Source organism: Trichechus manatus, unplaced genomic scaffold, assembly GCF_000243295.1.
Source record: "Trichechus manatus latirostris isolate Lorelei unplaced genomic scaffold, TriManLat1.0 scaffold00200, whole genome shotgun sequence".
Taxonomy (NCBI): Eukaryota; Metazoa; Chordata; class Mammalia; order Sirenia; family Trichechidae; genus Trichechus; species Trichechus manatus.
Window position 1 is genome coordinate 993,930 of NW_004444136.1, and position 15,334 is coordinate 1,009,263.

The 15,334-nt window shown below is 37.5% G+C and overlaps 1 protein-coding gene across 8 annotated transcripts in view; it reads left to right on the forward strand.

Annotated features, from left to right (window-relative positions):
* PARG (poly(ADP-ribose) glycohydrolase) overlaps window positions 1-15,334 on the forward strand; it is a 155,691-nt gene that overhangs the window by 115,506 nt on the left and 24,851 nt on the right. For all 8 annotated transcript variants that reach the window (XM_023742088.1, XM_023742087.1, XM_004387943.3 and 5 more), the window contains 3 exons: window positions 5,226-5,304; window positions 6,727-6,835; window positions 14,988-15,093. In XM_023742088.1, coding sequence (XP_023597856.1) covers window positions 5,226-5,304; window positions 6,727-6,835; window positions 14,988-15,093 — 294 coding nt within the window. The remainder of the gene's footprint in view (window positions 1-5,225; window positions 5,305-6,726; window positions 6,836-14,987; window positions 15,094-15,334) is intronic.

Below are 15,334 nucleotides of genomic sequence, written 5' to 3' on the forward strand. Positions count from 1 at the left end.
TTTAAAGTATACAGTTACTTTAGTTTGGACACATGGCTATACCTGTGAAACTACCACCACCACAATCAAAGTAGTGAGGACATCTATCACCCCCAGAAGTTTCCTTGTGCCCCTTTGTTACCTCTCCCTCTCACCCCTTCCTACCTCCAACCTCCAAGCAACCTCTGGTGTGTTTTCTGTCTTATAGTCTAATTTACATTTTCTAGAGTTTTACATAAATGGAATAACAACAGTATATTCTCCTTTTGTCTTCTTTCATTCATCATAATTAATTTAAGATTGATCTATGTCGTTGCATATATCAATAGCCCATTCCTTTCTATTGCTGAATAGTATTTTTTTTGTATTCATCTGTTAATGGACATTTGGTTGATTCTAGTTTTTGGCTGTTACAAATAAAGCTGCTATGAGTATTTGTACACGAGGCTTTATATGGACATATGCTTTTCTTTCTCTTGGGTAAATACCTAGGAGTGCAATGACTGGATCATATGGTAGACGTACGTTTAGCCTTTTTAGAAACTGCCAGACTGTTTTCCACGTTGGCTGTACTATTACTTTTCCACCAGCACTGTATGTTGTTGCTCTTGTTGTGTGCTGTCTAGTTGATTTAGACTGATAGCAACCCAGTGTGATGGAGTGGAACTGCCCCTAGGGTTTTGTGGGCTGTAATCTTTACAGGAGCAGATTGTCAAGTCTTTTCTACCGTGGAGCAGCTGGTGGGTTCGAATTGCAGATCTTTTGGTTAGCAGCCAAGCGCTTAACCATTGCACCACCAGGGCTCTTTCCAGAATTGTGTAAGAGTGACAATTCCTCCACATTCTCTCACCTTCATTGAAGTGTCTGTTCAGATCGTTTGCCCATTTTTTAACTGGGTTATTAGTTTTCTTCTGCTGAGTTTTGAAAGTTCTTTATATATTTTGAATATAAGTCCTTTATCAGATAGATGCTTCGGAAATAATTTCTCTGAGTCTGTATTTTGTTTTTTTCATTCTCTTAACAGTGTCTTTTATTTTTTTTCCCCTCCAGGACAGTAGTTTCAGGGGTTCATCTACCCTCCATGGTTCCAGAAAGTCTAGAGTCCATGAGAATTTGAAATTCTGTTCTGTGTTTTCCCCCTTTTGATCAGAATTCTTCTGTGGAGTCTTCGATCAAAATGTTCAGTAATGGTAGCTGGGCATCATCCACTTCTTCTGGTCTTATGGCAAAGGAGGCAGTTGTTCATGGAGGCAATTAGCCACACATTCCATATTTTCCTCCTATTCCTGACTCTCCTTCGTCCTCTGTTGTTCCAAGTGAATAGAGACCAATTGTTGTGCCTTAGATGTTAGCACTATCATTTGAAGAACACAGATTTTTAATTTTGAAGTCCAACTTGTCAATTTGTTCTTTTATAGATTGTGCTTTTGATGTTGTATCCAAGAAATCTTTGCCTAACACATATTTTCTTCTATGTTTTCTTTCAGGATTTTTATTGTTTTAGGGTTTACATTTAGGCTTCTGTGATCTATTTTGAGTTAATGTTTGTGTATAGTACAAGATGTGGATCCAGGGTCATTATTTTGCATTTGGCTGTTCAATTTTTCCTGCACCGTTTGTTGAGAAAACTATCCTTTCCCCACTGCCTTGTCTTTGTCAGAAGTCTGTTGTCTACCTGTGTGGTGGTCTCTAGATTCTTTATCCCATTCCATTGATTATTTGTCTGTCATTTTGCTAATACTATACTGTTCTAATTACTATAGCTTTATAATAATTCTTGAAATCAAGTAATATGAGCCCTCCAACTTTATTCTTCTTTTTCCTTTGAGTCAATTTGTCAATATATACAAAAAAGCTTGCTGCTATTTTGATTGAGACTGCTTTGAATCTGTAGATAAGTTTGGGGAGCACTGACATCTTAACAGTATTAAGTCTTCTAACACATGAAAATGATATATCTATTTATTTAGGTCTTTAATTTCACTCAGCAATATTTCATAATTTCCATTGTATAGATCTTTTACATTTTTTGTTAAATATAACCCTAAATATTTCATATTTTTTGTTGCTATTGTAAATTTTATTTTTTATAATTTTAGTTTCTGATTGTTCATTGGAGCCCTGGTTGCACAGCAGTTAAGTGTTTGGCTGCTAACCAGAAGATCAGCAGTTCAAATCCACCATCCACTCCTTGGAAACCCTCTGGGGCAGTTCTTCTCTGTCCTATAGGGTCGCTATGAGTTGAAAGCAAGTCAACAGCAACGGGTTAATGGATTGTTCATTGCTAATATATAGAAATACAATTGATTTTCAGGTAACAGTTTAATATGTTAAGTCCTATATTGATGTTATATGCAAAGTACTGCGGAAGCATAGAGAAGGAACACTGACTCTGCTTATGGTGCCAAGAAAGGCTTCACAGAAGACAACATGAATTTTGTAGCTATTTTCTTGATTTGTAGGATGAGCATCTTGCCCCAAATTCTAGCTGAGTTTATAGGAATCAAGATATAAATGATTTTAAAATTATCTTTTAAAAGCAGTGTGCTCAGAAAAAAACATTCTTTGATGATTATGAGGGTGGGGAGGGAGGGAGAGGGTTATTCACTAACTAGATAGTAGACAAGAATTATCTTAGGTGAAGGGAAAGACAACACACAATACAGGTGAAGTCAGCACAACTGGACTAAACCAAAAGCTAAGAAATTTCCTGAACACAACCACACACTTCGAGGGACAGTGTAGCAGGGGTGGGTGTTTGGGGACTGTGGTTTCAGGGGACATCTAGGTCAGTTGGCATAACAAAGTTTATTAAGAAAATGTTCTGCATCCCACTTTGGTGAGTGACATCTGGGGTCTTGAAAGCTAGTGAGAGGCCATCTAAGATGCATCAATTTGTTCCAACCCACCTGGAGCAGAGGAGAATGAAGAACATCAAAGACACAAGGAAAATATTAGCCTAAGAGACAAAAGAGGCCACATAAGCCAGAGACTCCATCAGCCTGAGACCAGAAGAACTAGATGGTGCCTGGCTACCACCAGTGACTGCTTTGACAGGGAACACAACAGAGAGTCCCTGACAGAACAAGAGAAAAGTGAGGTACAGAACTCAACTTCTAGTAAAAAGACCAAACTTAATGGTCTGACTGAGAGTGGGGGAACCCCAGAAGACATGGCCCCTGGACTCTCTGTTAACGCAGAACTAAAACCATTCCCACAGTCGACTCTTCAGACAGAGATTAGACTGGACTGTAAGACATAAAATGATACTCGTGAAGAGTGTGCTTCTTAGTTCAAGTAAATACACGAGACTAATTGGGCAGCTCCTGTTCAGAGGTGAGATGAGAAGGCAGAAAGGGATAGGAGCTGGTTGAATGGACATGGGAAACTGGGGTAGGAAGGAGGATTATACGGTCACATTATAGGGATAGCAACTAGGGTCACATAACAATGTGTGTATAAATTTATGTATGAGAAACTAACTTGAGCTGTAAACTTTCACCTAAAGCACAATTAAAAAAAAAAAAAAGCAATGTGCTGATGATATAACCGATAAGGGTCTACTCTCTAAAAACATATAGAAAGTTCTGCAATTAACAAAAAGACAAATAATCAAAAACTGGGCAAAGGACATGAACAAACCCTTCACTAAAGAGGATATTCAAATGGCCAACAGACACATGGAAAGATCCTCAACATCATTAGCCAACAAAGAATTGCAAATCAAAACCACAATGAGATACCACTTCACTCCTGCTAGGATGGCTTAGGAGCCCTGGTGGCACACAGTTAAGAGCAATTCGAATCCACCAGCTGCTCCTTGGAAACCCTATGGGGCAATTCTCCTCCATCCTATAGAATCACTATGAGTCCGAATTTTAATTTTGTCAGTCACTCCAGTTATGTCCTTTGTAGCTGTTTTTCCCCAGTCTAAGATCCAGTCCCTGATCACACCTTGCATTGAGTTGTCACGTGTCTTTTAAATGGAACAGTTTCTCACCTTTCCTTGTGTTTGTTCGCCTTGATATGTTTTAAAGCATATAAACCAATTATTTTGTAGACTGTCCCTCATTTTGGTTTGCCTAATGTTTCTTCATTATTAGATTTGGTTAATTCATTTACGGCAAGAATTCCATAGGAGTGATGATGTGTCCTAATCAGTCCATCTTTTGAGGAAACAGGTGATGTCGGTTAATTCCGATAGTTGCAATGTTAGGTGCCATGACTTAGTTAAAGGTGAAGGCCAGGTTTCTCCGCTGTCAGGTTACTCTTTTTCCCTTTATATTTAATCTGTAATTATATATTTTATATACTTTGAAACTTTAAATAGTTCAGCTGTCTGAAATGGTCAGTCTGCCTGCATTTTATTTACTGCCAGGATTAGGGCAATTGTGCTAAAAAAAAAAAAAAAGAAAACTTGAATCATAGTTCTCAATGTTGCTCTGCTTCTTCCTCTTTTTTTTAATGTTGCTTTGCTTCTTCCTCTTTTTTTTAATATGTAAAAATATCTTGCTGAGGGTTTTCAGTTTTTCTTTTGATTGCACTGTTGAGTTTTGAAAAGTCAAGTGATTATTAAGTTGACCGCAGGAATTGGAATGAACTTACTTAGTGATAGTGGAGCACTTATGACACCATCCCTGCTGATATGCCCAGGCCTGATGAGTTAGAAATCTATGCTCTGTGGAGCTTTTGGTGCACATTCTCATCAAATGGATGGTAATTATGCTTTTTCCCTTTCTCACTTCTCATGCCATAATATCCTGGCTTTACAAAGTCATTTGAAGTACCTTGCCTGTTGATAGGCAGCTCCTTGGCTTAATTTTAATGTCACTTTTCTTAGCAGGGAATGTATTTGTGTAGAATTTCTTTTCTCAACAATATAAATAAGATATTACTATCAGATTACTGACATTGAGAACAGTGGACTTCTGTAAAACACAGTTTTTATGCATTCCTCATCCAAAAAAAGCAATGACTACGACAGAGCATATTTTGTTTTCTATGTTGATTGATGCATTCAGTCACTCTTTATATGATAAACAGTATAGTGGCTTTTGACGGTGTCTGACGGAAATAATAGCAAGTCCCTAAGACTGGGGTTTTGTTTTGCTTTTGTTTTTAATAGACATTTGTCAGTGAGATAATTTCAGACAGGAGGAATAGGTTTATTTACAATGACTCTGTAGAAGGCGCCGGTTTTAAGGAAAACCTCCCTGACAGCGGTACTGACGGATGGTTTGTTTCAGGTACTGAACAGTACAGTGAGTACACGGGCTATGCCGAAACGTACCGCTGGGTGCAGAGCCACCAAGATGGGAGTGAGAGGTGAGTCGTGGCTGACCTTAGTACTGCCTGGCTACAAGACAAGGGACGTGGGTTGACCCTGGTTGAACTGTCTCCATCTACACTTACTGCGCCATTGAACTTTCTTCTTAAACTCAGTATTACAGGTTCATTGCCAGCTAAGACAATATTACCCTCTCCATGTATCAAAAGGAAAATAAAAACCAAAAACCTATCCAAATTAGCTCATAAGGGCAGAGCTCTTTACAGTTCTTGACCTCTAAGCTGCCAGTTGGAAGCAGTGGAGGTTAACTTCCAAATCTGATTAGAATAGGTTCTAATTCGAACTATTAGATTAGGTAAATGGGAGAAACCCACGTTGGGACGATTTGCCTAAGCCACAAACCAGCTGACAGCAGAGCCTGCAGTGAGCTTTGCTACTGCCATCTCCTAGCTCTTACTGAAATACATTTTTATACGTTGACCTCCTTGCTTCCACACTAAATTGTCTGCTTTATTAGGGGTAAATTTTCGCCAAAATGCTGCCTGAGAGCATGTGTTTTTATGCCACAGTGGCAGAAGGAGTCAGCTCTTCCCCATGTAACCATGTCTGTGCCACAGACTTATTTTTTGTTGTGTCTTAAGTCCAACCCCTGATTTCTTTTTCCCTTTATTTTGTTTAAAATATGTATTTACAGCAAACAATTATTTACATAGATGTTTGTTCCTAGTAATTATTTACAGACTAACATGAAGGTTTCTACTACTATTCTTCAGTGTAAAAAGTTGCTTGGCATGTTAGTATATGAAAGTTAATAAAGAAATGAAATATTTGGAATTTCACATTTCTAAAATTATCTCATCCAGACCTTCCTGTTTCACAGGCAGTGTGTTATTGTCTGCTGTGCCATCTTCAACCATTTTTTTAAAGATAGTTTTTCACAGTTGGCAGTTGAGCACAGTAGGTAGAGTGTTGTGTTGAATCATTACACATTCTTTCTGACACTTGACTTCTTAGAATCATCTCCAGGACAGTATGTGGTGATGTTACAAACCCATCAGATCTCTAAAAGTAGAGGAGTGAGCTCTTGTGGAGACGCAAATGCCATGTCTCTACAGAGGAGAACAAAGAATTGAATTCCTTTTGTTTGCCCCCAAATCCTTTAACCCCTGAGACTCACTGCACGTGATGTTCCTGTGTGCAGCGTGTCGTATTGTGTTGTGTCTTGGTAAGTTTTCGTTGACTGTTTAATACCTGACAGTCCACAATGTGTATGCCTCTGAATCTAAAAATAAAATGGTGCTTCCTGCTGAGACCTGTGGACACTGATTTGTTTGTTTCTTTTAATACTTTTGAACGTTCATTGTTCAGACACTGCCACAGTCTCGAAACCAACCCATGTGTGGGTGTTATTGTGTGTAGCTTCACCCATTTCTCGTCTTTCTCCTCTCTGTCCTGTCCAGGGACGACTGGCAGAGACGCTGCACTGAGATTGTTGCCATTGATGCACTTCACTTCAGACGCTACCTCGATCAGTTCGTGCCAGAGAAAATCAGACGCGAGCTTAACAAGGCCAGTAACCTTATTTCTTAGTTCCTCTGGCAGCTGTCATCCATGGACTGCCATTTTATTAATGTTGAAATTAATGCTTTCTGGTCATTCTTGCAGTGTCAATAAGTCTGCCAACAGCTCTCCTGATTTAATGGCTTTGTCAGCTTGTACAAGATGTACTTTCCATTTCGTAATTGTTTGATTACTGGCAGAGGCTGCCAGATCTACTGCTGCTGGATATTAAACCCCACACATATATTTATCTCAAGTATTTTTAGCCGCTTTTGAACATTATCATTTTAAAACCATATAGATATGAATGAACTCTGAAAATTTTCTTCAGACCTGCCCAGCAGTGTTTTCTCTAACAGGTATACTATCAGGATTAAAACAGATAAATCAAAAAAGTCAAGTAATATTCTTCTATTATAAGTGAAATTCATAGACACTAGAGAGAAATGTAAATTGTTGATTTGGTGATTTGACATATTTTTGATAGAATCTGTGATTTTCAGTGACAGTGCTAATATATAATCATTTTCTTGTAATTGTATTACAGAAATATAAAAATGAGCCATACCTATTGTTGGTTCATATTTTCACTATTGTTAACCATAATAAATAACCTCGATCATAAAATAGAGTGCGGATTTTGGGCCTTACCAGCACATCTGAGTTTTGGGTGTTTTTTTTTTTTGGTTTGTTTTTTAGTTCCTCAAATACTCTTGCAGCCAGGAAGACTGACCCAGTTCTGAAAACCATTGTTTAACTCCCATGAATAGCATTTGGTTATTAGATTATTGATCAACATCATGAGGTTTATGGTTTTGCATAGCTATCCTGTGTCAGTCCCTACATAAAGACTAATAATGACAGCAGACTGGAGTGTACCATTGCAAGGGGGTTGCGAGTCCTCTCTGATCAGTGAGTCTGACAGTAAATGCATTGTCTTCACATCTTTTCCCTGGTTCTTACCATGAAAGTAATCTGTTGGTGGTGCTCTCCCAGCTCAACAGCCTTGCCTTGCATGTTGTTAGTGGAATAAACAGTCAAATAATATAAAAAGGCTTTTAATACACTTATAATTTAGTAGGTATTTTAAATATAATTACTGTATGTATATTATCTTATATTTTAATCCATTTGAGAATCTAATTTATTATTGAGCATGCTTTCTTATATATAATTTATTAGATTGTTTTAATGTTTGGCGTTATCAAAGGAATTTCATAAAAAGTTTGAAGAATAATGTGCTATTTTCCAAAGTTGAACTTATATATAATAGACATATTTTATTAAAAAAAAAAAGTAATTCCTCAGAAAAGCTGTTCAGAAACACTGTTCTTTGGTATGTCAACAGTTCTAGATTTCTCTCTCTTACCTGACTCTGAAAGTCAGAGTTTGCCTATACAGAAGAGTTATCTTTTACTAGTAATTAGGTACATTTTAAATGCAAGCCTGCTTTCACTATTCCAAAACTCTTGCTTTAAAGCAGTTGTCTACAAGCCCATGATGTTTTTATGATGTAGCATATCAAGTTGAATATGAAGATTAGATTTTCGTCAGGTGTTACTTTTTTTTTTCAATATTTTATGGGGTTTTAGGTGAAAGTTTGCCCAGCAACTTAGGTTCCCGTTTAACAATTTTTATTCAGATTGTTCCGTGACATTGGTTACAATTTTCACACTGTGCCAGCATTCTCATTATTTCCATTCTGTTTGTTCTGTTTGCATTGATCTAGCTTCCCTTCCCCTCCTTGCCTTCCCATCTTTGCTTTTGGGTACATATTGACTGTTAGGTCTCATATAGTTGATTGTTTAAGAGAGCACATTACTTGCGAGTGATACTGTTTCTGTTATAAAGTGTTACCTTTTAAGTGCATAGGTGTGAATTTTTCACATGGTCACTGATATTAAAAGACATTTACATAAGCAGTAGGTAGTTTGGGGAGAAATATAAGAGAAGGAAAATAAAACAAAAACATTTTGCCATAGTCACATATTAATACAAATGTAAATGCTGATTTTTTTTAAATGGATAACGTCTGTATCTCTCTGCGGGAGCTAGATCATTTACTTGTATAGGACTAACCTTCAGTTCCCTGTCCTCAAAGACACAAGGCTTTTTAAAGATTTGAAGCTTTGGTATACGTGAATAGATTAAATTAATTGTAAGTATTACCAATATTGAAAAACATTTATTTGTAGAATGTAGGGTCCTTGTGATACACACTTTATACAAGAAGAATGAGTCTCTAAATAACCTGGCAAGAGAAAAAGTTTTATTTCATTCGAGTAGTCGGTGACCAGGACACTGCCTGGCTTGTGGGAGCTTCTCAAAAATTAACTGTTCAATGAATTAGTCAGTGAGTAATTAAATAACTTTTTAGACAGTGCTAACTCAGTTTTTAAGATAAACTTTTTAGAAATTACATAGGTACGTTATCTCAAATCATCAGTGTTACAAATTGTTTGATATTTCCTATTCTTCAAGCAAAAGAAGCGCTGGTGGTACAGTGGCTGAATCTGCCAGCAGCTCTGCGGGAGAAAAGACCTGGAGATCTGCACCCATAAAGATTACAGCCAGGAGACCCAGTGCTACTCTGTCCTGTAGGGTCGCTGTGATTCGGAATTGACTTGACAGCACACCACAACAACATTCAAGTCCTTATTTAGAGCTCAGTAAATTCAGTGTCACATCAAGTGCACAACAACAGATGGGACCATCTGAAGCGGATGGGTTGATCTTTAATATACAGTGATGCAGTTCTGTGTTTGTTTTCAGCCTGCCATCATTGATGGCGATATGCAGTTAGGTCTAATTTATAATTCTTAAAAGGTTATTTTCAGTCAAATGCAGGTAGATTTTGGGGATTTTTTGGTTATACAAGTAACAGTAGTAAAAGTAATCGCTGTCGTTAAATGATTGCTCACCGCATCTGCCACTCTACATAGTGAGGTGTGGGTACTGTTCTTATTTCCCATTTAGAGACTCCATGTATTGCATTGAGCCTCAGGAAGTTGAATAACTTGCCCAAGATTACACGGCTAGGCGGTCCAAGTCCACTTAACATACAGACTTTTTACCTGGCTCAATCAAATCGTTGAAAATATTCCCTGCATTTGGTCAACACATGATCTCCTTCCTACCAGCATATGCCTGGGTCACCTCTTTTCTTTCAATCTTATTCCTCACTGTGAGCCAGGTACGTGTTAAATGCTTTTCTTAGTATCCTATTCTGTTTGAATCCTAGGTTCAGAAGGTATACTTTCTCAAAGAATTTGAAGATTTTCCCCCAAGTCTATTTATTCAATTCCTCTGAGACAAGGAAACACCACAGGTGGTATATAGCCATATTAAACGCCTGGGCCAACATTGAGTAAGCACCTAGTTCAGGACCTGGCACCTGGGAAGGCATTTGGTAAATGTGTATCCTCTCATTCACTGCTTTATTCCCTCCAAAATTGTTCTGTTAGTAAGGAATTTGTTTTCTAATTTTTTTATTGAAGAAGGAGAAAGCAATAAATAATTTTTGTTAACTGTTATTGACTACATAATTAGAAAACTAATCCAAATAACGTTGGACCTTCTAGATGAAAGCATTCCATCGTTTATTAATTACATTTTCCTGTTAAAATGGAATTATGAATGTTAGTACGAGCAACAGGGAACTTTACATGAACTGGCAGCACAACTTGGAGAGAATACTAAGCTAAATGTTCTCCATCTCATTATGTTCTGCACATGTAGGTCTAAAGCACAAGTCTCTATTAAATCTCTTCAGGGATGACTTGCATGATTCTCTTTTTTTTTTTTACGTGCTAGATAGAAAGTGGGCAGGAATAGAAACTGCGTTTTTCTAAATCAAGCAACAGCGCATTAAGACCAGCTTGACCATCAGAATTCAGTATGGACTTCTGAGCTCTAGAGGCCTGTTTACTACTGTTAGGCATTATTCACTGGATAATAATTGAAAGGGCAGTCCCGCAAAGCACTTTACTACCTCTTGAAAGAGTCACTCCATCCAGGCTCTGTAGCCTTTTGGACCCACATCGTGGCTTGCAGGTAGAGTTGATTTTTAAAAGGGAAGAATCAGTCTCCCTTTATCTGACTGATACTGTGAAGCAGTGTTTAATCCTGTGAGAGATCAGCTAGATGACATTCTAGAAGAGAATTCTCTTTGTGGTTGGAAAGATTTATGACTCCAGCCTGCAAACGCGGCAAGTAACTCTGCATGGGAAGACAGGAATCAGCTTTGAAGAGTTGTGTTTAGCCATATTAGGCTCATTTCTATACCCAAACCCTTTGCCATGGAGTCCATTCTGACTCACAGCCACCCTATAGGACAGAATAGAACTTCCCCACAGGGTTTCCAAGGAGAGGCTGGTGAATTCGAACTACAGCCTTTTGATTAGCAGCCAAGCTCTTAACCGCTGCACCACCAGGGCTCCTAGGCTCATTCAGGTAAGATTAAATAATGAGTATATTTCATGGAGGCTTCTGGATCAGAGTTGAACAAAGAGGCGATACTGCCCGTGGAGGGAATCACCACCATTTGCTTTTTGTTTTTATTGATTTGTTATTATTACCCACCCCAAATTTGGAAAGGGGTTGTTATTATACCAGAGCTTGATCAAATCTAATCATACTTGCCGCTGATATTTCTAAGAAGTTCAGCATCTAATCATTCATAATATTTTCTTAAGTATGTGTCACTTTACTTTTCAGGAATATTTGCCCAGAAAGTATCATTCCTATTGAGTCTTCCCTTAAGTCCTTCAATATATAGAATCAGAATAACCGTAGAAATACCTAATCCAATCTTTGATTTTACACATGAGGAAACTGAGGCCCATTTTATATTGCATTTTAAAATAGCATTAGTATTTACTAATATTACAATTACTTTAAAGATAAAAAGGTGATCTAAAACCCTCCCTTTTAGACAGTTGTTTTCATTTTGTAGATCTTTGCTCATGAATATTTAGTTTAATATAGATGTGCTCAAAAGTTTCCTATAATTTTATATTTTACCTATTTATTTCATTTGCCCCTGTATTGTAAATTTTTTCATTCTTCCCAATAATCTTCATAATAGAATTTTAATGGTCATAAAATTTGTTGAGTAGATATAGTCTGATTTTAACTATCTTATTTTTTAATAATTAGGTAATTCCAAGTTTTTCTCTATTATTGATAGTGTGGTCTTTGTACAGTTGACCATTTTTTGCTATCATTAGAAGAAAATGTATAAAAGTGTTAACACTGAATCCAAGGATAATTTTAAGACTCTTGATTTCTATTACTTTACCTTCTAAAACATCATTAAAGGCCCTTTTATATCATGTTTGTTTTATGAAATCCATACTAAAACCTCAAGAAATAAGTGTCAGTACCAAGTGTATATTAAGTTAGACAAATATAGTGTGGTCACTTCATATAAATAAGCAACTCTTTAGGAGCAGTAATTGTTAAGTTATTAACCTAATGTATTTATATGATAATGAAATGTAGTTTAATTATATTTAGTTGGGCCTGCTAAAATTCATGCTGAAGCCAGAGTTCTTACTTGTGCATGTGTGGGTGTGGGTATGTGTACATGCATGTGTGGATACTTGTGACAGGCTCTTCCCATAAGTGCCATCTGTTTCCTAGGCCCAGTTCTGGGCCTGTAGGTTTTTACACCTGTTTTCTTTGGTCCCTTTTCCACATTCTTTGCTTCTTTCCTGCATCTCTATCTTCACCATTTCCTGCTCTCTAGTTTTTAACTCTAGATACCAATATTTCCTCCTGCCTCTTGCTTCTCAGAGCTCCTCTTTGCAGCCTTTAGGACTCCAAAATTGCTCTATCTTTTCCTCTTTATCCCTTCCCGTCAAAGCTTATTCTTCAGTGTAACACTGTGAGATATAGGTATGTTGGTATTGGCATCTTCTACTTCCTGTTCTGAGGTTTGATTGCTGCTTCTTTTCCCCCGTTTAAAGTTATTAGTGAAAATAAATTGCTCTTTCATTGTGGACAGTCGGGTTGGGGTGTGGATAGAGTTGGAGCTGGCTTTCCTTTGTTCTCACCCCTCTCATCACTGTCCTCGAGTACTCTGGCTCTGGTAGGGAAAAAGAAACATGTTTATCTGTGTGGAGCCCTCGAGAACTCCTAGCACCTTTTCCTATGAAGTGAGAACCTGGCAGCTCTTTTGAGGTCTCAGTACCTTTATCTGATCTTTGTTCCCGAGTGAGGAGCTCAGTTCTTACTGTAAAAGGAAATGATTCCCTGACTTGTGGCCCTGCCCGATCGCCAGCATCTAAGAGATACATACCTCCGCTTACCAAAGAAGGGACAGGACTTGGTTGTCCCTTTAAAGGGGACTCAGAGGAGCTTACTGATTCTCTGTCTCTTATTTCTGACCTTAGAAATACTTACTTTTAGCAGAGTAAAAGAATTCATATTAATTACAACCACTTATTGTTTATACCTAACTACCCTGCCATCGTTTTTATATCATCTGTTTCTATTTGATTAACGTTTTACAGTTTTATTTGATTTTATTTGGTTAGAACATTAAATATGGCTTAATTTCAGTTTTGTAGTTTGTTTTTGTTATGGCCATTTTTCAAGAAAATTTCAGGAAAATTGGTTAATACTTTGATTTTGCTTCAAGTAATTCTCCATTTTTCGTCTTTAGTCTCACTAAGATGTGTTTGCTCATTGAAGTAAAGTTAACCCGGTTATATAGAGACAGCAGTAAGGAAAAGGCTAAAAAGGCATTTTAATGGTATGAAACAGAGACGTGAGCTAGGAGGTTAGGAAAGCTTCCTCGTCATCCAGACGAGTTAGAAGAACTTGACAGGAAGTGAAGTGGCAAAGGTATGTCTGTTCTGACAGCAGGTTTGTATCTCCTTTGTTGGCATCATGGTAGCAACTCTTTTATCTTTGAAGAACCTGCTAAAAAAAATTGAGTTCGCTGATATTTTTGACCTGAAAGAGATTTTCAGAAGCTCCATGCATCGGATTATGCAGGTAATTTGTGAGTTCTTTTATAAGCTCCATAACAGAAGCATTGAATAATGGTCTGGTACCAACTTACAATTAATATCTGTCAGGATTTACAATCTAGGAGGGGGTGGAAGGAATAGCCTTGTTAATCCATCCAGACAGGGTGTACAATAAATTTTTATACCTTTGTGAAAAATTCAGAGAGCAATTTACTGTATTTCTGTGTGAGTTTCAAAGAAGCACCTTTCTTTGTCCCGGGCTTTTCCCTGGAAACATTTATCACAGATCATTCTTTTTATTTTATTTACTATTATACATAAGCTATATTTTAGGCTTAATTTGGTCCTTGAGAGAACCCAGGGTAGATTTGCTTTGCTATTATATCAAGCCTTTTAATATGGTCCGATAGTTTCAGAAAACTAGGAAGCCTTAGGGGGCAGAAAGGCCAACTATGCTGGCAGCAAAGAAATGGAAATCAGAAACTTTGAGACCATAAACCCATATACAAAATCAGCTGTTCATGTAATTAATACTCAGCCAGCATCCTTGGGATATATTGTACTTTTCTCAGGGTACTGACAAATTTTTTAATATTTAGCTTAAAACAGAACTGTGAAACTAGAGACTTGGAGCTGGAAAGGATCTGAAGGTTATTTTTTACTCAGTACAGGAATCCTTTTTATAGGTGGTTGCTTGCTCTTTGTTAAGCATTTCTGTTGCAGGAAACACCCTTAAAAGCTAATCACAGTTATTAATCTAGTCCCAATACTTCAGAGAGAGAGGTGCTGAGAAAGCTTGCTAGTAATTCTTTGCCTTGATGAGAAAATGGTCGTCAAAACCGTCAAAACCAAGTATTGTAACAAATGCCTTTCTTCCACTTTAGCTCATGGAGTTGGTGGTTGGGATCCCATCAGTTCTTGAACTGTCTCTGATATTTCCATTCGTGTTTGTTTGAATTGGAAAAAGAAACTGAGACATGTATTAGTGTAAGGTATTTGATTTTCCTAGCATTAAACAAATAAATGTTAGAATCTGTCATTTCTTACTCTTGTCCTTATATAATTCCGGGCTTTTCTCTATCTCTTTGTTTGATACATCTGATAACTGTTACTCCTAGAACATCAGTCAGAAATCTGCCAGTGTTTGGTCACTCTCATGCTTTGATGTTTTTTTCATCCTTCAGGCTTACTGTGGATTTGTCCGCCCTGGAGTTTCTTCAGAGCATCTTTCTGCAGTGGCCACGGGAAACTGGGGCTGTGGTGCCTTTGGAGGTGATTCTAGATTAAAAGGTGAGTGAGTTGCTGTAGAGAAGATAACACCATTTTTACTGGAAAAAAAAGTCAGTCCTTCAAACCCAATTTCCATTGTTCTGTCATAGTAAGATACCACAAAGAAAAAGAATATTTGACACTACCCTTTTTCTTTCTTATTCTTATGGTGCTGTGGGAGTCTAGCTTGGGAGAGAGGCTGTGGCGCGGGTCAGGAAGCATTCGGTTGTTTATGGTGGAAGATTCACAAAATCTGATCAAA